General features: G+C 37.2%; 2 protein-coding genes across 2 annotated transcripts; both read right to left on the bottom strand.

Moving 5' to 3' along the window:
* Window positions 1-47: 47 nt before the first annotated feature.
* On the bottom strand, window positions 48-2,537 carry LOC105049526 (chitinase-like protein 1). The gene is made up of 3 exons (XM_010929190.3): window positions 2,046-2,537; window positions 865-1,018; window positions 48-760 (listed from the first exon to the last, which is right to left on the bottom strand). The coding sequence occupies exons 1-3, from the start codon at window positions 2,386-2,388 to the stop codon at window positions 355-357; spliced, it is 903 nt and encodes a 300-aa protein (XP_010927492.1). The 5' UTR covers window positions 2,389-2,537; the 3' UTR covers window positions 48-354.
* Window positions 2,538-7,637: 5,100 nt separating this feature from the next.
* LOC105049527 (chaperone protein dnaJ 10) lies at window positions 7,638-23,662 on the bottom strand. Its single transcript, XM_010929191.4, has 10 exons — window positions 23,144-23,662; window positions 17,922-17,981; window positions 16,447-16,529; window positions 16,086-16,245; window positions 15,082-15,211; window positions 9,227-9,385; window positions 8,816-8,994; window positions 8,657-8,737; window positions 8,430-8,582; window positions 7,638-8,198 (listed from the first exon to the last, which is right to left on the bottom strand). The coding sequence occupies exons 1-10, from the start codon at window positions 23,228-23,230 to the stop codon at window positions 8,109-8,111; spliced, it is 1,182 nt and encodes a 393-aa protein (XP_010927493.1). The 5' UTR covers window positions 23,231-23,662; the 3' UTR covers window positions 7,638-8,108.
* Window positions 23,663-24,102: the final 440 nt, after the last annotated feature.

Genomic DNA, 24,102 nt, shown 5'->3' with positions numbered 1-24,102 from the left:
AATCTACCAAACCAACCATCAATTGAAAGAATAATAAACATTAACCGTAGCCTTCACAAACAAAAAATCGAATATTCACGACGAGTTTTTCCTTTCCAGGCCACAAACATAAATACAGTATATCTTGAGTAACAATGTGCAGCGCCCCACAGGCACCATCTACAAAACAGAATACTATAAACACCAGTTTACCTTCTACAAAGAACAGTTTCATCCTTCAACTTCGACTCGAACCACGCCAGTAAAGTTTTCACACGAACATATCTTATATTGGAGAATTAGACCGACAACCATTTATTTGTGGCGTCCTCTATGAGGATCCAATTGATGGACAGCAACTTCATTCTTCACAGCCTAGGAAGATGCAGATGTACCAGATGGGTTGAGAGCCTTCTGTTCAGCACAGTCCACATTATCTCCAGAGAACTCGCGCCCGATCCCCATCAGGTCCAGATAATATTGGTAGTGGGATATGATGTTGTTCATGGAATCAATGTAGCCCTGACCACAAACAAGATCGCTGTAGAGAATGTTCATGGTCATCCCAAAACCAGGTAACCTTTTCTCCAAGGTATCATTCTTTGAGGGCTTCCAATTGCCAACAAACACATCATGGGCCGAAGGCTGCTTCTTCTTCATCGGGGTCATCCACCTCCACATGGCAGCTTGGAATGCCATTGTAGCGTTCTGCTCTAAGTATTCTGGATGATTCAACAGATTGATCTTGAGTGCCTCACCAACAAGTCCATAGTTGTAGTTCCTGAAAGTCATCAAGCAAATTAACAAGCAAAGTTAACTTCCACTGGATTATCATTGGTTGCATCCATAGATCTCATGAAAGCTGGAAACATGATATTGGCATACCAGTACACAGGAAGAGCACCGCGACCATAGTATTCAGCACCGGGGGTGCAGGGGTACTTGTAGTCATCGGCGCAGTAGGACTGGCTCGGGCTCATTTCATGGTTATAGCAAAGTCCCCATGCAAGCGGGCCACCGGTTGCGACACCATACCCGCCTGCAAAAGGAAAATTAAGGATCAGAAGACAAGGAAATGGTAATTGTGGCACCGATGTTGGAGACTATCAGCAACTTCGTCAGCCTGCATACGCAATCGAATCAGTCCTGAATTATATACAGTTTGATTGAAAATTTTCCTGAGAAGCTCATTAAACTAAGGGTAAATTATTCACTAACAAATTTGGACATAAAAGATGAGAATGGAGGTCGCATATTTAGCAGATGCTATGCCTTAGGACTCCAAGAGACACCAATAATTCTAATGTTGGCATGATATTTCACGAGTAATTTCTCAAGGTCATCTTTGTGGAACCATTAGATCTGGTCAAATTTCTTCATCATATGGAAGAATAATCATCAGCACCCTGCATCAAATCCAAAAACCTTACAGCATAACACCTTTGGACGTCAGTTTCTTTTTATTCAAATTCCAATTTCTACCATGAATACATGACAAAGATGAGCGTGTTCTAATCAATATTAAAAAGGAACCGCTTAACTAAATAAAACAACAAATATCATGCTGATCTACCGCAACATTGCAATGCAGATCCAATCTAATTAAGATTCTGCTAATGAGCATCTTGATCTAAATTCTCTTAATGCAACCAAAATGCAAAGAAATGCAAGTCCTAACCTTAAATTTCCCTACATTTTCTTAGCAATCCCAGTCTCATATATTCTCATCCCCCAAAATCATCCAAGTCTTTCAAAAGAGCTTGCAATTCTCAACAATAATTGTCTATTTTCCCCATTCCAGTCCCCCCTCAAAATAAAAATAAAAATAAAAACTTTCAATAAATCTAGGGATGCATGCCTGGATCCAAATCAGTTCTCTTCCCCAAAATTCACCATCCAATTCCCTTCTCTTTCCCTTTCTAAGAGAAGAGAAAGTAGGGTTTTGACAGAGGCTAGCGGAGCTGGGGTCAGGAAAACTAGCAGATCCATCTATCCCGAGAAAACAAATTTGCCACCAAACATAGGAGGAGAGAAGAATAATGATGGATTGGATTTAGAAATCTTACAGGAGGTCTTGCTGCCGACATGGCCGAGGAAGGCGGCGACCTCCTTCATCCCCATCTGCTTGCCGCCGGTGGTGCCGAAGCCGAGGGGCTCGTAGACGGCGGCGGCTGTGATGAAGGATTGGTAATCCCAGAACCCCACCGCGTGGGCGACGGGTGCATTCCTCTTGCTGAAAAGATTCTCGAACTGGTACACCTGGAAGTAGTCGGTGATGGTCTCGTTGCAGCAGTATATACTCCCACTGCACTCCCACCCCTTGTTGCACACCTTCTCCTTCTCCTTCTTCGCCTCCCCCACGCTCCAAGCCACAAGCACCAGCACCACCGCCACGGCCAACCTCCCCATCCCCGTCGACGACCCTGGTCTACTCGTTCGGCACAATGCCTGAGAGAAAGGGAAAGAGAAAAGGAGCAACGACCATAGATCTATTACAGGTGGTGGGTGGAGGACGCAAAGAGACACCAATAAAGAATCAAACTAGTTTTTACCCAAAAGAAGAAAAAAAAAAAAAAAAAAACAAAGCAAGCTAGAGAGAGAAAGAGAGAGATGAGTTGGTGACTTGTCGGTGCGAGGAGAGAGAGGGAGGGGGGAAGAAATAGAGAGGGAAGGGGCTTGGCAGGTGGTTGTTTGGTGGAAGAGCTTTCGCGAAGAGAAACGCTTGTTGAACAAAAAACCCTACAAGGAGACAAGATTGTGCTGTGAGCCACTGCCAAGGTTACACGTAGCCTTTGTTTTTCGGTTATGAGGTCTCTTCGTTACATCATTCGTAGCGTTGTCTGTTATTTGTGCTTCTTCAACTCTTTTTTACGCGATCATTGTTATTTGTTATATGTTACTGGATTCCTAATACCATGGGCCCCACAGGAGGGCTAGAATCTCATGCCCTTGCAAGCACATCCAACGGCAGGAATTGAAGGGTATGGTCATGTGTGCGCGTGGAAGGTTTCAGTTATTTAAATGGTGAGGACAGGCTGGAGACAGCAGCCTCTGACCCACCGTGCATTCTCTGGTACTTTTATTTTTCTTAATATTTTTATTATTTAAATTGGTTAGTAGTTTGGACATGCAGGTGATGAGGAATTATATTTATTTATTTTTTTCTTACTTCAATTGCAGACCTGCTTAATTTCAAAAGACTAACGCAACAATAACTTAGCTGTGGAAATTAACACTAGAGTAAAATTATTCTTCAAATTAATAAAAAAATTATCAATGATTCTCTAAGTTATTCTTATTTATATTACTTTAATTTCAAATATTTGCTCCGGGCCGAAATGTTCTGAAATGTTGAAGTTACGACAATGGACATGAATAAGCTCTTGATCAATCACGTGATGCATTTTAAGTTTTTCATTTGATATTTTTATAATTATTATTTAAAAAATTACCTATAAATAATCTGAATTTATTTTTAAATTTTTAGACATTCAATGAAATAATTTTTTTTTAAACTTTTTTAGATCCCTGTCATCCAATCATATAATCAAATAATAAAATTTTTTTAAATTACTTAAGACATTATTTTTGGATCTCTGTTGTTCAATCATATAATCAAATTATAAAATTATATAATCAAATAAAATAATAATATAATTTAAATATATATTTATGTAACTCAAATATAAATTTGTATAATCAATTATTGAAACTAGGTAATCAGATAAACTGTGTAACCTATATAATTTGAATATAAATCAGTGTAATTTGAACATAATTTTATAGATGGCATGGATCTAAAAATAATTTTTTAGGCAGTTCAAAAAAAATTTATTTTATTTAAAAAATTTAAAAATTTAAAAATAAGTTCAAATCAATATAAAAATTTATAGATAATTTTATTATTATTATTATTATTATTATTATTATTATTATTATTAAGGGAGGGTAGTTGTCCTGGGGTTGGCAGCCTCTCATTCTCATGGTGGGATGTCTCAACCTCTTCGATCTTGTCCCTCCACACCATCTCGTTGATGGAGATGAGCGGCGGAAATCAACCGGTGGGGGGTTGACGAGCATGGTATATTGAGCGTCGCCACGCTTGTCATGCCATCTTCCCTCTCCAGCGCCGACACTAATCGCTGCCCCGTTGTATATAAGTTCGTCAACTCGTGCTGTCTGTTCAACTAGAATAATACATGAATAATCCAATTGAAATAGGCTTTGGCATTTTGTGATTTTTTTAATTTATAAAAAATCTCGTAATCAAAAATACGCATGATGTGTGCGTACTTGCCTGCACATCACACGCGTTCAAGTTTTCATGGCTGACTTTTACTGGTATCTTGTCTGGCTACAATTCCTTGTAAGAGAGGTGCATGTATTACATCTATTATAGATAAAAACTCAATCCGTCACGTGAGATTTGTTATTTTTCATCTATGGACCTCACAAGTTTATCTTTTAAAAAATATTTTCATGAAAAAAAATTTTCTCTCTTTTGAACACGAGTTTTCTTTGACTCACAACCGATGTGAAATTATTAGTATCCTTCACATTATTAGAATCACAACAACACCTATGCATCAGGATCCACGACATGCTTGCTTAGTATAAAACTTGCACAGTTATAATCCATATTTATGGATCTCATTATTATTATTATTATTTTAAGAGAGAATGGGCAGGGGTTCTGGCTCAATCCCCTCTAACCCACACCAACATGGGCCACAAAGCACGTCCCCTAGCTTCGACGAGCTTGTGATACAGGATATTAAAAACAGGGATCGAATTGAGGGTCGGCATCCTGCGGAAATAAACCCCTCTCTCTTGCTTAATTTAAACAGTCGTACTGTCCGGGTTGTCCCAGTATGAAGCACCTTGGACAACTATTGTTAACATGATATTATTACTTGATGATATCCAGCATGGGTTCTTGTTATATTTCTGTGTGATATATCAACCTGCAGTTGAACTATATGCATACCACAGACAAGTTGTAATAGATATATTTCATATCACAGACAGCTCTTTGCAGAAGATTTCACACTCAACACTTCAAACCTTATACAAATATTCAACAGACCAATGTTGGTATTCAGCATTTCAACAGTATGAAGTAAACCTGCTACTTAATGTTACGGAGAAGTTGAAGCTTGCTGAGTTCCAACAAGGGCCTCTGTTATTTTCCTTGCCGATACACATTCAACCATATGTATACAATACATTGCTCAATAGTTCAGGGATTTTATATATACTTGACAGATCAACATCCCAACCTAAGCTGTTATATACCAGTTCAGCAAGTTTTGGTCTTTAAATAGATGTCTCAATGTTACGTCCTTGTACATACTCTTTTGTTCTCCATGTAAGTTCTCTGTTGGTTCTCTGGTCATAAGTTGGTTCATTTTGTTAACCGTATATTCATTTTGGCTTCCAGAAGGGGTCTATACTGAACATACCTTGTTACTGTTAAATCAATATGGCTTCGACCCTCTTCTTACCAAAAAAAAAAAAACAGTCATATTGTCTGAACTAAAAGATAGTAGCGTGTGCATATATATATATATATATATATATATATATATATATATATATATGCTTTTTTTCGTTCAAAATCCTCCTCCCATTGGGCCTCGTTTGTTTTTATAGAAGATTTTACGGGCTTGATTTGGATTCAAGTTTGAGAGCTATTTTGCATGTGTTGTTCGGCATGTTTTTATTTTTGGCAGAGGGTTAGTACTTTCATTGTCTGGAGTGCAGAGAGATTTGTGCTTTCAATGCATGCGTTATCCGGTATGCAGCTTTTCTTTTGCTAAAGTTTGGTGGATGTTTTGCTTTTGTAAAATGTTGATGCTTTGGGGCTCGAGAAAGTTGCAAGGATTTGATAAAAATTGATGATGGGACAAAAGGTTCTTTTTTTATTGACATAAAGGAGATGTGATTGGATGGATGGTGTTTTTTTTTTTTGTCTCTTTATGAGGAGTTTGAAGATTCTACTTTAAAATTTTTGCAGATACCTATATCCCATAAAAAAAATTGGCGCTCTAGAGCTCGAGTTGATGAGCCGATCCTTGCTAGTGATGTTGGCTTTTTTCCTTTTGATGGGTTTAGTTCTTTTTTCAATTGTTTTGGCTCTGGTGGGATTCTAAAACAGTCTTGCGGTCTCTTTCTATAGATAATCTAAGAATTTTTCTATCTTTTTTACCAGAAGTATCCAACAATTTATGCCTTACTCTATGATTAGTCATTGAGGGGTCAAAGATATATCTTTCTTCAAAAGAAAAATAATGAACATTAATTTGATCTTGATCTTTGTGGAGCGAAAAAGACATTATACTGGATCTACACAGACCTCCTGCTAATATTCATAAATGACTTATTTTTGGTAATAGATGAACATTACCGTGTGTATATTCAGATGCATGATGGACATCGGTACTCCAGTGTATTTCTTCCTCTAATTTAGAATAAATATATTTTCGTACATTCTCTTTAAAATGAAAAGTAGATATATATATATATATGAAAATCATAGTTTAAAGGGTTGGATTTGACACATGCCTCACTTGGGCAGCCTTGTCTCTCTCTCTCTCTCTCTTTTTTTTTTTTTTTGATTGTTGGGGGGGGGGGGGGGGGGGGGGTGCAGGTTTAGCTTTTTTTCCTAATTGTAACCGGACTTGACAAAGGCACATGCAATTTGCATCTGTAATACGTGTGTTAAGAGAATATTTCTTTTTTTTTTTTGGTTTTCCCCACTTCAGCCAGCAGGGTGGTGCACCATTGAGAAATTCCTGAAACATCATATCCCAGATTGCTGTTTGCGGTTTGTAATAGATTTAAAGGCCACACAAACAGTGTGTTCATCCTTGCATCACTCATGCTCTATTATCTCCCTCTGAAAGGCCATGAGTATGACGGACCCTTGTTTGTTTGGACTCCTGCTTTCAGAATCCCAATTGTACGCATCTTCTTCAATGGCTCTAACTTTCCCTGCTAGTTAAACATACCTGTGAGAAAGACCATAAGTAGAGCATCTGATTCCATCCATTTTCCTCGAAGCTTTTTTTTTTTTTTTTTTCTGGGTGAAATTTCCGTTGATCACGATGGCACATTTGATAAAATCAGGACCGGCCATCAAAATTTTCAATGGTTTCATTTTCCTTCCAATTATAGCTCATACTATGGAACTTTGAATTTAGATGGCACAATCTCTCGCCCCTTTGATGAGAGGAAAGGCTTCGATTCCGCAGGACATCGTTCTTTTTTTACCTTACACCCTGATTCCGTGAGTGCATGGCGTAGTGTATCTGCTGGCCAGAAGGCCCTGAACTTTGATCTGAGACGGGTGATGCCTATAGAGCAAGGGATAGGGTTGGAGCATTCCTCCTACAAAGAACCGGTCCCCGTGCAAGCATTTTTCCAATCTACATGCATGGCTTTATTTTAAATTAGTCACAACCATCACATTTGCCAAGATCTAGTACGCATAGTATTACAAGTACTGATCCACTGCACTGCAGCATAGAATGATATGTTTAGCGCCAGACATTTTGTAAAATAGAGATGCAGAAATCCAAAAAAAACATTTCTGAAGCCCCAATCTTACATTAAGGTGGGAAAAAAAAAAAAAAGGAACAAAATAATAGGAACATGACTTTGTTCGGTAAAGCTTATAAAACAAGCATGACTTAAATAATCATGAAACATTTCTTGCAGAAAACAAGAAAGGTTAAAATATGCATCAGGAATGATTCAGCTATATATATACAATGACCTCTTCCTTCTACAGCATTATAAAAAAAGGGAAAGCCACACAAAGAAGAACCCTCTGATGTACAATGCTAGTCTCGTTGCTGCGGGCCTAGCATAACAAAAACATGGGATGCAGAACCTAAACCATCCCTATCAAAAACACAGCAGAAGGGCGTGCACACTGAACAAACCCATGCCCGCCTCCATGTGTATAAAATAACGCACGATGATGACAGGAATATACGAGCACGGGCAATCCGACTATCAGACTACTCATACAAACAAAGGGCCCAACAAATGAGCTTTCTTGACACCAGATATGATAAAACAACAGGACGATCATATGTCTAGTCTACTTCCTTCCTGCCTGACAATCAAATATACCTTCCAGGTGGTGCACTAGGCATTGGAAAGTTCTGGGCGTATGGAGCACCAGCAAACTGCGGGACCTCCACATACGGGCTCTAGAAAATAGAGAGAGAATTTTTTTTTTCAATCATCTACTCATAATTTTTTTTAGAGGACATGAAAAGATTCAAAATGCAAAGAACCCAGGCTCCCACTCAATCATGACCCAAAAGCCGTAGAATAGGAAGAAAATAGGGGCCAAATAAATTATAAAGATATCAATGGAATACCGAGCATCCTGAGTGGGAGCAGTTCTTTCGCGTATGTTGAAATGATCATGGACTTACAAGTGGAGTTGCATAAGATGGCTGGTCAATGGGAGATCTTGGTGATGTGTCCGGAGAACTACAATCATTGGGTCGATCATTTCCACTCAACTGGTTCGGTACTCCATTTTTAAGCGATGTTTCACTCTCACTGGCGTTGACAGGCTTGACCCTCTATACAACAGAATGTATATATAATTAATATAATAGAGAATTAGTAACTAAGTAATTCATATCATGAAAGATACCTGAAATATTTTTCCAAGAGTTTTCAACCCTTTGGCTCGAGCTCGGAGTTCCTCTCTCTTGACATTGTTGTCTTGGAGCACCTGAAATAAGTTTTATCACCACAAATTCAACCCAAAAGCTTAAGGTGAAAAAAAAAAAAAAGGAGAAGGAAGACAGACCATCTGACAGACTCGGGATAGGGTAGCTTCAATATCAGCAACATTTAGCTTCCATAAGGAATCTACCAATAACTTTTTGTGATTCTTCATATACTCCTCAAGTTCTTCCTCTGTATAATTGCCCTCAGCACTTAGTTGTTTCTTCAGGTCCTCTTGTAGCTGCATTAAAGCAATGGCACCTGTAAATTCAACAACAACCAATCACTACTTTAAACTCATACATTATATGCCCAATCAAGAGAGAATAGATGCATCCTCTACACACATGATGCACAAATCCCAAGAGCTCTCTAAATGAAAGCAGACAGAATAAGCATTTAGATAGGTGCAAACAAAGTCATAAAGTGTGCATTTCTAACAACACAAGCGTGTCATGTGCCCCCCAGCTGATAAGCCAATTTAGTGGTTCACCTGTTGCAGCTGTTACTTGGGACTTGATAAAGTGGCCCTTGTTTCTGAACCATTCAGCAATAAATGGCACACCCAGATATATAGCTTTTTTTCCAAGCTCTTTAGCTGCCTGTCTTGCATATATGTAGCCAATGGTATTTAACATATCCACCCCATAAGCTGTAGGAATCATTAAATGGAATTTATTAGAAAGGTATCTCCAGAAAGAAATTATAGTGGAACTAACATTTCAAATGCAAATTCAGAGAAGGTATAACCACATTAAAAGGAAAAAAAAAAATTCAAGTATGCACAAATAAGATGTCCACATTTTAAGCACCAAAACAAAAAGAGATATGGTCAAATAATAGAGATCTGGCACACAGAGTTATTATCATGGACAAATATCTGAATGGGACACAAGATGGTGTCATAAGACCACAAGAATTTGCTGAGCAATTTACTCCATCAGCTTCTAGGTAAACTGCATTTAGTTGATCAGGTGATGTACCATGGACAGGTACTATAATTCTTGCATCTGTCATTAAGTTATAATTTAGACCCATCCCTGAAGAAACCTAAGTCTACATCTTCTCACTGACTTCTAGGCCCCACATGGGGGCAAGCATTGGGTGTTCTTAGAAGTCAGTGCATTAGGTATTTTTTCCAGTTCTATTTGCTCATTTTAATGGTTGTGTTCATTTACTTTCCTAATCAATCTAAATTTTAAGAAATTTCTCAGAAAAACTAATAAATAGGATCCAGGCATGTGTTTGTACTCATGGCTTATGGTCCTGAGAGAAGGATGAATGCATTTACAGCTCTATGCTCAAGAAAAGATAAAGATTTTACAATATCGAAATAACTAATTTTTGTAATTTTCAGATCTTCTCAGAATGCATTACCAAATGACATGAAGATTTATTTATGCTCAAGTCTGCAGTTGCATTTAAAAAGGAAAATAACTAAAACATTTTAAGAGTTCATTGCAAAAAAAGGGGAAAAAATCGCTAATAGTTAAGATTACATCCTTGCAATGATATTTTGATGGATAAGCTGAACTTCAGATTCACATGACCCCATGATAGCATTAGACTTGTGAAGCAACCAAGCCATCCATATCATTCAAGAATAAACCAATTATTATATCTGTATATGAATGTATAAATGTACGCATGTATGTCCATACATATGTATTTACATACTTATATACATGTATATATCTTTGTGCCTCTTCTGCATCCTCCATCTCTTTTTAACCCATATTAAGGGCTGTTCGAAGTCCCATAAGTGGAGCCACGTGCAGCTCAAGTTGCAAGTGCATGTTGGGCCATTTGTTTGCAAGCTTGCAACTCAAATTGCATAGATAGTTGAGTTACTTTTCATGTTACAACTCAAGGCTATTTTGTAGTATACTGACTCGCGGTGACAATTTGCAGCCACTTGAATAGGTATCTTAATATAAAAAAGGATTTCTCTCTTCTCTTCCCCTCTCCTAATCCGCCCTCCTCTCAAATCTCTCCTTGCCATCGCCCTTCATGCTGCTGCTAACCCCCTCCACCTTTGAACAGCCACCTCCTCTGCCTCGGACTTCACCATAGTAGCCTTGTCTCCTCATTCCCTTCCCCTCTCTCCCCCACCCTACTCTTGAGTAGGGCACTATTGTTGCCCCCAATGCTGCTGCCAACCCCTGCCACCTCTAGGATGCTCATGACCACCTTCCTAATCTCAGATTTGATCGCAGTAGACCTCTCCTCCTTCCGTTCCCTTCCCTTCCCTTTTCCTCACTGCCCCCATCTCAAGTTTTCCCAAAACCGCCACCAGCCCCTCCCACCTCCCAGAGTCCCACAACCATTGCCTTCACCTCGACTTCACTATAGCAGCTCCCTCATCACCTGCCTCCTCTATTGCCTCACCGACCACCACATCCCCACTCCACCCTACCCACTCCTCGTCTTCACCTGGGTCCCCAACCCCAACCCGTTCCGCCCTACTCTTTGGCCGCCAACCCCCTACACCTCTACGCCACCCTTGGCCCCCACTCTGCCCCTCTCCTTCACCTCCGCCCTTCTCAAGGCCTGCAAACTGCTGGCTCCCTCTCCATGGGTGCCTAGGTCCACACCACTAGCAACTTTTATGCCAATCTATGTCCAAAATACCCTCTCCATGTATGTCGACTGCTTTGGCATCCACTCACAAGATGTTTCATGGAATGTTCATTGGAGATGCCTCTCTTAGCCCCAAACTCTCCCCCAAATACAAGAAGTGAGCTTCCTTGTAAGTCAACTACTGCAATTGAAGTTGCAATATGGCTTGAGTTGTAGTGCAACTTCAACTACAAGGCTCCAAGCAAACCCTTAGTGCAATTAAAAAGATCCAAATTGATATATATACTTGTCTAAATGATGTAAAAAATGCTTGTACAAAGATAGTCCTCTTCTTTTCCATGATTTAGCAAAATCAAGACTCGTAAAAGACAGTTGCCCTAATTAAAACCGAATCAATAAGGCTTGGCAATTATTCTTTGAATTTTGTTCTCATGTTAAAATTATTTTATTGTGAAGCTAAGTTTCCATTCTGGGCACTTCAAGCAAAGATGCTTAGATAAAATCCATTTCACTAGAACAATACCCAACTAGCACACAACATGCCTACAGCATAACTAGAAGTCGGATGACAAACAAAAAGATAAAATGAGAGTTTTAATAGACAATTTAAAAATGTTTGGAACAATAAGTTCTTTTCCACATCACTAACAAAGCAAGAAATGCATGGGCATTACCTATAACATTGAGACTAAAATAGATGCTAAAACGAAAGTTAAAAAGTAAACAAAGTCCAGAGTTCATTTACATATAACAAAATAGATTGATGCAGATGCGGTTAATGATTCAAGAGGAATGATATTATATGGCAATCCCTACATCTATATTTCCTCATCACACTATAAGAACTAAGACTGTGAGAGATTAGCCTGCTCTAGTTCCAAGATGTAACCAATGTAAAGGCCATCTGCAAAGCCTATTGCATCCTTGCCATGATCAAAATGAAATTATTTTTGATCAAAATATACAGTTCTCTTCAATACTTCATAGATCTAAAGAAAAATTCAAGTGAAAAATAGTGGATGAAAACAGCCACATAATGGAAACACAAATTTCACGTAGCCAAACCACAAATCATTGGAAGGCTTTGTTTGTCCTAGTAATGTTACATTCGAACACCTCACAATTAGCCTCCTCCAATGGCTTGCACCTCACCTCCTACCTTAATTTTGGTCAAACCTGGCCATGGTTATATTATAGAAAAGCTAACTAGGTTGAAAATCCAAACTAAATCAACTAAACTCCTAACAAGGTAAAGAAATGCAAAAATAGATCAAATCATCTCTAAGTAGGTCAAAGCTAACCAACCCAGTAAATCTTGAACCAGACAAAGCAACCTAACTAGGTTCGCAAACATAATCAATGTCAATCTAATTAAACTAGGTTCATTGCATCCAAATTTGGTTCAGCGAACAAAAACTAAGGCTCTGTTTGGCATCACTGCTAGTTTACAGATTTTTTTTTTCCCCAAAAACATAGAAACCGAGGCAGAAATGGTGTTTGATAACCCAGTTTCTATTTCAGTTTTTTCAAAGCCTGTTCTTAGTTTCTAGAAATTGTGAGAATGAAAAAAAAAATGGTTTAAAAAGATTTTGAAAACCAAAACTACCCATGGCCACCACGACCATCTTTGTCACCAATTCGGCTACCACTCTTGTCGCCCCTTGTCACCACCTACTGGCCACCGCCACCAGTGCTGCTGCCAAATGCCACTCAAAGTGACTACCAAACAAGCTTTAGGTTTTCAGTTTTCGAAACAAAAATAGAATCTCGATTCAGTTTTCAAGAAACTAAAACCAAGAACTGAAAGTGATACCAACCACTACCCAAGTCAACCAAATCTGGAATCTAACCAACAAGAACATGGTTTGACAAAAGCAAAACTACCCCGCTCTCCCACCTTATCCTCCCTATGGGACAGCATGTCATTCCACTCACCACCAATTACCTAACTCAACGTGCACAAATCTAATGCCCTTTCTAAGAAACCATATTCATGTGAATCCTTACATCATTATGCACGAAGACAAGTTGACAAACTTGACCTTCTAAGTATCAACTAATGCAACAACTAGACTTCCTGAACACATTTATCATATGATTCTAAGGACCAGATTGGAGCCATCAAGAAGATCCCATTGACCTTATTCAACAATTTGAAGACATGAGGTAGCATCCCACCAGTTGCTCATGCCAGCAATCTGAACATCCGGTGGAGGATTATAACAGACATCATGTTAGTGGAGGATGGTGAAGCAGAAGGAAGCTTGTATAAAACAAGCAAATGTCCACATGGAAGGTAAAGGACATAAGGAGCAAGAGAGCTAAAACAAGTGCCATATGTGGTAAAAAGGGAAAGTAAGTCCAAGAAGATTAAGCAAGTAGATCCAAGAGGACAATTAACAACAGCAACAAGCTTATGCTGAATCTAGCAAAGCATCAAACATTTAAATCACCAGATTCTGGCGGAAACCAGACAGCCAATATTTAATTAGGATGACATCTTTATTTTACAGATGTCATATAAGATCAGTGGTGACTGGGCTCTGGTCAGTGATCAAGATTTTTTGGAAAGTCTAACTATAGCATCTGGAATGGTAGACAAACAGGAGACTCCTGTATATCCCAGGATAAGCAACACATTAAGCAGTTGCAATTCACAGAAAGTGTGCCATCTTTCATAAAATATCTCTCAAGTTGTTAGACAAAGCCCTAGAAACATTAGCGAAGCTCTGATACCATGAACATATTGGAGCCAGAGATGGAGCCAAAGGCAAACAATATACATACACAAGTACAAATGTGACATAGCCCTCTTGCAAGCAATATGTGAGCTTAAAACAGCATGCATAAAGGAATATATACACAGTCACACCATGCAATTGCCTCTGACAGAAAAATAAGGGGATTCTTGTGAGACACCTCATCACTAGGTGACTAGAGAGAGAGCGAGAGAGAGAGTTCTCAGTGGCTGACTGGTCTATAGCCAACCCAAATAATCAGAACCTTCTCTCTTTTTTAAAGATAGCCAAAGATCTTAAATCCTTTTGTTTGGTGTCAGATGGGGTGATCCAGTTCTTATCCTTTTCTGGACTTCTTGATGAGAATGGAATCCTAGAGCATAACATTTACATTGATTAATTCCTTGACACTACAATGAGGGTATCCTTCAAAGGTTCAATTAGCACATTAACTATTAAGGCTCGATCAAGTCACCATCCACCAGATCAAGCACTCCTATCCTTTTGAGGATGCCTACAAAATGGATGTCTCCTCTAGGAAGGTAGAGATCATGAATGATGGTGCCAGAAAAGCCAATGAGAAAGTAATGTGGGAATCCATTGAAAGAGAATTATATATGGGGAATCGGGGATCAGATGCACTCAAATGACCCAAGTTGGATCACATGGAGTCAATTCACGGAAAGGGAGGGTGATATGTTTTTAGAAGAAAAAGTACCTACAGATGGATAAGATGGGTGTAGTAAAATTAATGACTCAAAACATCTCTAGGAAGAAATGACATTTGTGCTATCACATGGTAGCTTTTTTAAATGATGCAAGGCCTCTCACCTACTATAACTAGGATACTTGGAAAATGAACCTCAAAGTGCCAAAAAAAAAAAGATGTTTCTGAATAGAGCACAAGGATTCTACTCCCACATTCTTGGTGGTTACCTATTGGTTTCAAAAATAAATGACAAATTGAAAGATGAGATGAAACAAAAAAAGAAACAAAAAAAAAAAAAACCAACAATCTATAAATTGTTACCTGCACTAGAAAGTCTTGCCACCTCAGCCTCAGCCTGACTAATAAACTCATCTTTGTGTCCTTGAACATAGAGGTTAAGTCGGTCTTTCAGTATCTGTGCAAGTTTCTCCTCTCTTTCCTTTTGAACAGCCTGCAGTTGGGGAAGTAAAATATCATGGGGAAATTAAACAAGCATAATACTCAATGGCAGAATATTATTTTGATAATCAAATGATTAATTAAAAGAGCAGAATTAGATAAACTTTAGGATAGCAAATACAAAAAATTAATATATAGAACAGGAAGATAAACACAAAGAAATGGACAAAAAATTGTTAGACAACATGTTATCACCCTGATTAGTAAACTTGCATCTAAGATTGCAAAAGTGAACCCAAAGCTAACAATCAGGTTTTGAATCACAGGTAGCCAGATGTAGAACTGAAATCTATGGTGTATAACTTCACACATGTAACTTGATATTCATTAAGAGTTGCACCTAAAACCACAAGTTGTTTCATGTACAAAACTGAAGACAGCCATATATATGAAGCCTTGTCCCCACAATTTGATTTTGTCTGAGTCCTTATTCACCAATAAATCCCATCAAGGTCTGCCTCCGGCATTATAGAAGCTTCTCCAAGATCTTTGCCTTGAATTAACATGTGACCTTTTAATGCAACTTATATTTTGCATAAATCAACATGTCCTTATGAGAACTTCTTTAACCACTTTGTTGCATTGTTACTTCGCAATTCTTATGGTTGGTCATATTTGTCTTATTCCATAAATCTTCATACCAGCCAACAAAACTGATGACCCAGACCTCTACGGTAATAATTATCCCAGAAAAAAAATCCAGGCAACTCCTAGTACAAAAGATTCAATATTTTGTAGAAGGATTCCACCTCCATCTATTTGCCATGTGTTCAGGAAGCCAGCATTAATGAAGTAGATAAACAAAGTTAAAAAACTTTACCGGTAGAAGGATTCTGCAACAAGAGACAACTAGTTGAAAACAATACCTTCATCATCTCTTGCAATTTTTTGGCATCAATCTGTTCCCCTTCAGTGAAAATATCAAGCGAAGCCATGGATGCCATAGCAAGTTGACCAATGTAGTCCTCAAAAAGCTCACTCCCAAATAGCATAGCAAAGATTGCAGCAGGATCAATAATTGTTTCTCTGCAAACATCAGCAAAAACCGGAATATTAGCCAATTGTTTGTCCAATTATTATTTAAGCATGATGAAAAGATGAAAGATTAAAATATTGAAGGAATATTCTTTTAGAATTGCATATAAACTGAAAAAAGAGCATTTCTCCCTAAATATTCAGTTTATTCCCTTTTTCTTAAATTGTGCATGCTTGGAGCAGTGAACGTACGTCGAAATGCCTGATTTTCCATAATTGTCATAAGCCAAGCGCTGTGCTGGGTCACTGAGCACCTGGTAAGCCTCCCCTAATACCTGAATCACAATAGCACTGAGAGTAAGTAGTGAATACTTTGATGATAAATTGTCGGTTAAAACTAAAAGCTCCAAAATAGTCAAATATAGAACAGCAGTATCAAGCAAGTCTATCACTAAAATTTAGAAGTACATTGCAATAGCCATTCAATCCATCTTTTAATCAGAAGATATTTTAATTACTTAAAGTTTCTAACAAACAAGTTTTCTGATGTTTATTCATTAAATCTTCTTTTATCTGCTTTATGTTTCCTTTTAAGGAAAAAATGGCTTATGTTTGTTTCCCCTTCTTTTAGAAGTTAAGTATAGGCTTCCTATGTATTATAATTGTACTGTACAATGAGATAATATCGCCCACTGAAGAATTTAAAACATTATCCTAATTAATTAGAAAACATCTTCAGGTGAGATTATTTAAGCATATGACAATGGCTGTAGTTAAGGAACATATCACTGCAATCATCAGTCAAAGAAACATCGAGTAAGCCACACAGCTACTCCATGATACTGCTAAAGCATGATATACAATGATTATCAGGAAAGCCTTTACAAAAAGGTTCATTGGATGCATTGCTTCCCTGTTCAAAAGTCAAAAGGGATGGAAAAGATGAGACTGCAAGACATGAGGCAAAGAAGAAAAATGGGGAAGCTGTGAATCAAGCAATACCAAGACTTTAAGGATATTATAATCTTTCTAATATGTGAATGTATAATCTGCAATTTTCAAGAATGTGGAATGCAGTGACATCCTTCAATTTGCCTGTTTCTCCCTCTCCTCTCCACATGTTCTCACCGTTTCCCATTAATGTGAGAGATACTAAATGCACAAAGGTCGTCAAAAGAGGCCTAGCTCTATTTGGTTGTTCAGAAAGTGAAAGAAATGAAAGTTAGAGAAGAATCTTCCTTCCCATTGTTTGATATGGTAAGGAAAATTCAAAGAGTAAAGCAAACAGGAAAAAAGAAGAGTCAAAATTTTCTCTATGAGACATAAAAGCTTTCTTCTCCAAAAGGCAGAGATTTTCAATGAAAATAACAAATAGCACAATGGACATATAAAATCATATTTCAAGCACAATCTACAATTCTTTTAGTTTAACAAACCAAGAAAATCCCCCATATTCTTTTATTTTACTTTCTGTTCATCCACTGATTTACTTTTCTTTTCTTTGATATTCTTGGCAACCAAAGAGAGAGGGAAATCCTTGAAAAGCATGCATGGCTAACAAAAGGGAGTCAATGAAGAAGAACTCTCGCCACCACCTTGACTAACTAACAATAGCTTAGTGAACTGGTAAATGTATACCACTTAACACCGGTAAAATAACCCAAAATTTCCAGAAGGTTATGTCAAATTTCACATAAATATTGAGCTAAGGAAAACGCACGACTTGCCTGAAAATTTTGTGCCGCAAGGGGATCATTTGGGTTTTTATCTGGATGGACCTGCCTTGCCTACAAGCAGCAAAGAGAAAAAATATGGTGCAATGTTAGCCATGTCTAACTCAAATAATTCAGCTGCAAGAACAACGCATTCTAAATCATATAACAGGAAAAAGTATATGTAGTCACAAGAAACTTTATGACAAGCTTGTCACAGGCAGCTGCCTTTGCACCTGGCGCATTCCAAGCCTTGACGTGGGGTAGTTGACCAAGAGCCTAGGTTAGTGCCTAGGCAGGTACCTGGCCACCTAGGGCTGCATTTCCATTGATTTATTAAGGAGTTAAATTTTTCAACTAAATTTCTCTTTAAGTATAAAGTGATTTTACTTCAAGAGGGAACGAAGTTGAGCCCATTTCATAATGTGTTCCCTTGGATACTAATTGGTGCTTGAACATTGTTATGTTGCTAAGAAGCTTCAACAGAAAAATTATTAAGTAAATCTAAAGTAAATAAATATTTCATTATTGCACAACTTAAGTAGTTGAGACCCTGCTGTTTATCAATATAATGTTCTTCTTTGTTCTTTTAATGAACCATATGACTCTATATATGAAAACATAAATTTTAAATTTTAGGAATTTTTTGCTCAGGTCCTATGTAGACCTAGGCCTTTAAAAAGGTAAAAATCTACGTGTGCCGAGGTGATTTGACAAACTTGGCAAATGAGAGGAATGCAGACAATGCATGTTCCACATTTGCAAATGCAGATAAAAATAAACCAGTGAGAAAGGATACATCATGCAACCACCTTTTGACTTCCATTTAAAGAAACTTTGTTTTGTAGTCATTACAGATTACTAATTTGAAGGTCAATCTAAAAACTGCAGAAACAGAACCTTTTTTAGGTACAATTGTAAATATTTTATAATGTTGTGCTGATAGACATAACATACAATGACATCATATCATTAACAATGTTATTTAAATACGATAATAGATATTACTATTCTGCAGTAAGTTGCCAACCATCTAATAAAACTAAGATTTATTTAAAAAAAAAAAAAAAACTTTGGGATGAGAAGGTTTGTCAAATATGCCTTCCATGTGCACAGCTTTTGAGATCTAGTTGTTGGGGTTTGATAAAGAGCTTTGTCCATTGGGATTATTTTTGTATGTAGGATTCTTGACTAATATGGAAGCTTTCAATGTCTGCATTGATTTGAATTTGGTTGAAGAATTAGATTGTAATTCTAGAACGACGTTTGGTGTGCATAAATTTTCTTCAATTAGCTTCTCACACATACAATAACCTCATATTAACTTTCTTTTGCATGAAGGGATATGAAAGATTTAATACCCTTGCAAAAAAATCTCACAATACATAAACTGAAGAACAGACCCTTTAGCTAGTGGAAGGGTTGGTAAATGCATTTTAGCTTACTGCTTTCTTGTATATTTGCAACATAGATTCTTTTGGAGGGTTTCTGAAAAGACTTTGGCCTATAAGAAACAACCCTTTGCCTGACCTCTTCATGACCACAATTGTATATCATCTAAGGATGCTTCCACCTTGCCAAATGCACCTCCATTTAAATTGTACTTGGCACATGCCATGCACAAGAAAGGACTTAAATCTTCTGCACAAAGGATTAGGCATATCTTCTTTATTTCCTTAAATTTATTGATTTTAAAAAATATGTCATGGTATTCACTTTCTCATTTAAGAATAGTGAATCCAAGAGAATTCTTATATTTGTAAAATATAAGATAAAATCCTGCATGTGGAAGACCTTGGAATCCAGCATGCCGCTACACTCCAGGACTCTCGCATCACATAAGCACAAAGAATATACTTGGCTTCAAAAGGAAGGAAAAGAACACAGTCTAAACAGCAAGAGTCGAAAAGGTCATCCATCTTGTCACAAGAGTCTTTCTCATCTTAAAAAAAAAAAGTTATTTATATGAATAGCATGCTCTTATACAAAACCCGTGTTATATGGAATATTGGGTAGATTGAACTTATTAGTACAAGGTTTGGCATCTAGGATGTTTTCAGTGAAAAAATGAAAAAAAGGGTGCCTCTGCAACAGGAGGAAAGGTGATCCGGTGGATCCTTACAACATGGTTTTCATTTTCAGCCAATATGCAGAGAGTTTCAGCCACAAAGAAGCCAAACTGACCTTGTTGTGGATAATTGACCAAAACTGACTAGCAACAGGTTCTTTTAGCTACATGGAACAATTTTTCGGGTCATGGAAAAATTGATGGATACACATACATGGGGTCAAATTTAATGCATATATGAGTTTTAATATCATTTTTGGGACATATCTTAATTTTTTCTTCAGTTGATATTCATAGATCCAGCCTCTGCAAAGTATTTTGTTGAAATCATACTCTAATTTCATAAGTCATAAAAAAATTTGGAAGCTTCCAATTTTGGGTTCGAAGAAATATAGGAAAAGATCGATTTTTCCAATCAATTCTTGATGTTAGTAATTGAATTTATGCTGAACTAGCAAAATCTTATATAAATTGTTATATTTCACAAGATTCCAAATTAGGAAGATACTTACTTAAACATTTAAAGAGTATATTTTAATCATTAGAATTTCATAAACAATATTTCAAAAAATGTGAGTTGTTTACAAACTTCAGCATTTACACAACTAGATCTTGTTAGATTTCATAAAATTCCTGAAATTTGGAGAAAAATTACCATAAAAGTTGAAAAATATATTAATCATCTCTCATTTAAATTAGGAAATTAGAGATTCTTGAAATTTGATATGTGTACATATAGCAGATATATAAAATTATCCCCAAAAATACATGTAAATGGTAAGAATATTACGTGTTATTTTATTATCAGGCAATATATATGTAATTGGTGAGAAGCTTATATATTACTTCGAAAGGAATACATATATTTAGTGAATAGGATTCTCAACAAATAATGCAACACACTACAAACTGGTCTCCAATCTATTTTTATAAATTGAATTATCTTTCTAGTTTTATAATTTTTTATTTTAAAATTTCTAATATATTTTATTTTTATGAATTTAATTTTCTGAAAAAGGTTTTGGATTAAAGTCAGTGACATCATACACCAAACAATAGATTAGACATTGAATTGCTATTGTATCCAATATCTTTTCAAGATTAGCTTAATGCGCAAAGCCTCCAAATCTATATATGCAATTGCATAAACAAATCAATCCAGGCTTAGACCAAAATCAATATTTAAACCAAGCCTCTTAAGTCTTATGTTATAAGATGTCAAGCATAAAATATATATGTGCATGTAACAGATGCTTTTAAAGGAGGAGCAAAATCCATGCTTAAGACTTATTAATGATCTAAATTGTAGCATAAATTACTTCATATATCACATGGAAATACTTTCATATGTACCAAAATTTGTAGAGAGAAGTACAACAGGAATAGCCCCATAGTCTAGATGCAAAATTGGAGTATTTTCCATTAAACAATTAGACCAACAACACAGACATCGGTTTAACAGCCTCATCTGTGCATTTTGATCATATGCTTGGAAGTAAGCACGCCTCGCATTAGGGGTAAAAGTAGTATGGATATTATTCGTCCAGATCTGTTTTCATGTCCGAATCAATTCGGATATGGACAGAAATTTGAGGATCCGAATAATATTCGTATTTGTATCCATATTCGTCAAAGAAAAATGGGTATGGATATGGATAAACAACTATCCGATACGTATCCAAATATCCGAATCTTCATGCAGCTCTAAATAATTTTATATAGCATTTATTAATTTTTAAGAAAAATATACAACCATATAAATATATTATGAACTTGATTTATTATCTATTTAGTAATATCTTTGACTCTGTAGTCATAAAATTTAATTATCTAAGTTATATCCGTTATTATATCTATATTTGCAGCATCCGAATTGTATCCATATCCATTTAAAACAAAGATAAATATGAATTTTTGCATCCGAATAATATCCATATCCATATTTGTATTCGTCAAACAAAACAAATATGGATATGGATATGCTGGTATCCGATCCATATCCAATCCGGTTTCAACCCTACCTCACATGCACAGACAATACATTATTTGTGGGTTTTTCATTATTTGAGCCAAATCTGAATTACTGTAATGCCCCCTCTGCTGATTTACAATCATTATGTCTATTAAATACTAAGCATTGTTCATAATGGGATAAAGTCCAACATGGGAGTCATGTCACTAAAGTGAACAAGGGTGCAACTTAAAATCAATCACATGTGGAAAATTAATTTTAAGGAAAAGCTCGCAAGTGAAGCTATAGCATACAGTTTTGACTTTCTGCTCAAGGACCTGCAGCACTACAAAGCAACTTCATGCACAAGAGTTATGAAAGTTTAGAATACACCTACAAACATTAAGCAAGCAAAAGCCTGATGTAGCCACCATAAAAATAACTTGGAATTTTTCCATAATTGAGTGGGATTCAAATTTAGGACATCCATTTAAAAGCTGACACTGTGAATGGAGTGTGCTATGCAGCCACAGTCGAGGTAATCTCCAGGAAAACATTGGATGACACTAGGTAGCAGCACTATCATTACATACCAATACCATGATAACATGCAATGTGCACGATGATGAAGTTCTTTTATATTTACTGGAAGCGGATCAAGTTTTACATCTGTGCCGGCTAATTCCTGAATAACCAAGACAGTGAGTGGAAAAAACAAGGCGAGTCTGACAGAGATCTGGCTCCAAAGCCTATCGTCATCAGATCTCGCTCGCCGCGCCCAACCCTTTCATCGCCCTCTTTTTTTCCCTCGACCGAAATCCTGTTTCAGTCCAGTTTTCACTTTTACACCCAACCTAAACCCAATCGTATAAAGAGAGAAAAACTTCCACGAGACGATGTGGGAGAAATCTAACGCTCTCCAATACTACAAGCATCAATACTGCAAGAGAGAATTTGAATAACAACCATCACTATAACTAAAGTTGCCCCAACTGCTAAACTTAACCCACAGATAGGGATCAAGGAAGGCAAATCCTATCCAAGTAACGGAATAATATATAACAACCAACAAGACGAGGAGGATGAGATACAAGAAACAAGCCAAACCAACCTCTCTTCTCGATCTTTAGGGAAAGGAGGAAAAAACAAAACGGAATCGGAAAATCGAAAACCCTAATTCAATCCGAGGGTTACTACGATAGGAAAACAAGAAATTACCTTGATGTAGTAGGCCTTCTTGATCTCGGCCTCTGTGGCTGTAGGGCTGATTCCAAGCACGTCGTAGTACTCCGTCTCCTTTACCATTTCCTCGTACTTTTTAGTTCTCTCACGGATTCGATCGAGCCCAGATGGACAGACGAGAGATACGCAAAAGGCAAGCAAGAACTGAGAGAAATGGAGATCGGATTCGATCTCCCAGGTGGGAGGACGGAGATGAGGAGAATCCCTTCCTTTTCCTTTTACTTTTTCCTTGTTCTCGGAAAGGCAAAGTAAAAAGCCAGTGGCCTCGGTCTTCTCTTCTTTTTGGAGGGGAGACAGGGACAGAGGAATGGAAAACGCGTCTGATTTTATGAGGGGGGAGAGAAAGAAGGGGAGATTTAATTTTTTTTTCCCCCCTTTTTTTGATTCGTTGCCTGACTGACCTTAAAGTCTCCGACGCGCACGTCGCCTTGTTTGTGACCTTCCTCCGACCTTCCCCCACGTCCACGTCCTTCGTTCTCTGGTCTTTCGTTCTCTTTCTTTCCGTCCGCGGAGACGTTGGCATCGATAGCATTGCTGTTCCGTAATTCTACTTTTTCCTTTTTTTTTTTTTTCGCCCCCACGCGGGTTCCATCGCGTGGCAACGGATGGTACGCAGTCTGAGTTGTATGGGGTTAGAATTCCGGCAACTTGATTCCAAGGCCGGTTTTGACGTTGATTAATAATAATAATATTTTTAAACTTGACAAAAAGGTTAAATCAGAGAAAGTGATTGGTAAAGAATAGTAGATACATGCATGTATTTTTTTTCAAATTAGTAGTTATATCTCCGTACCTAGCAACAAGAGCTTTGTGGATTTTAGATAGTGCATCTCAAAATCTAGGAGAAGAAAATTATAGTATGAACATATCCTCCTTTCTATTAAAAAAAAAAAAAAACTTATCTGCATATTACTTCTAAAGAATATATAATGAGA

The sequence above is a fragment of the Elaeis guineensis genome, chromosome 8 (assembly GCF_000442705.2).
Source record: "Elaeis guineensis isolate ETL-2024a chromosome 8, EG11, whole genome shotgun sequence".
Classification (NCBI taxonomy): Eukaryota; Viridiplantae; Streptophyta; class Magnoliopsida; order Arecales; family Arecaceae; genus Elaeis; species Elaeis guineensis.
This window is presented reverse-complemented; position numbering and strand designations above follow the sequence as displayed.

Excerpts from the sequence above, each read along its gene's own strand:
- LOC105049526 (XM_010929190.3), bottom strand. The coding sequence starts at position 2,388 with ATGGGGAGGTTGGCCGTGGCGGTGGTGCTGGTGCTTGTGGCTTGGAGC. Across the intron at positions 1,019-2,045 it reads TGTCGGCAGCAAGACCTCCT|GCGGGTATGGTGTCGCAACC; the intron begins GTAAGATTTCTA and ends TTCCTTTTGCAG. Across the intron at positions 761-864 it reads GGTGCTCTTCCTGTGTACTG|GAACTACAACTATGGACTTG; the intron begins GTATGCCAATAT and ends GATGACTTTCAG.
- LOC105049527 (XM_010929191.4), bottom strand. The coding sequence starts at position 23,230 with ATGGTAAAGGAGACGGAGTACTACGACGTGCTTGGAATCAGCCCTACA. Across the intron at positions 16,246-16,446 it reads GGAAAATCAGGCATTTCGAC|AGAAACAATTATTGATCCTG; the intron begins GTACGTTCACTG and ends TGATGTTTGCAG. Across the intron at positions 9,386-15,081 it reads GGCAAGACTTTCTAGTGCAG|CTTATGGGGTGGATATGTTA; the intron begins GTAACAATTTAT and ends TGATTCCTACAG.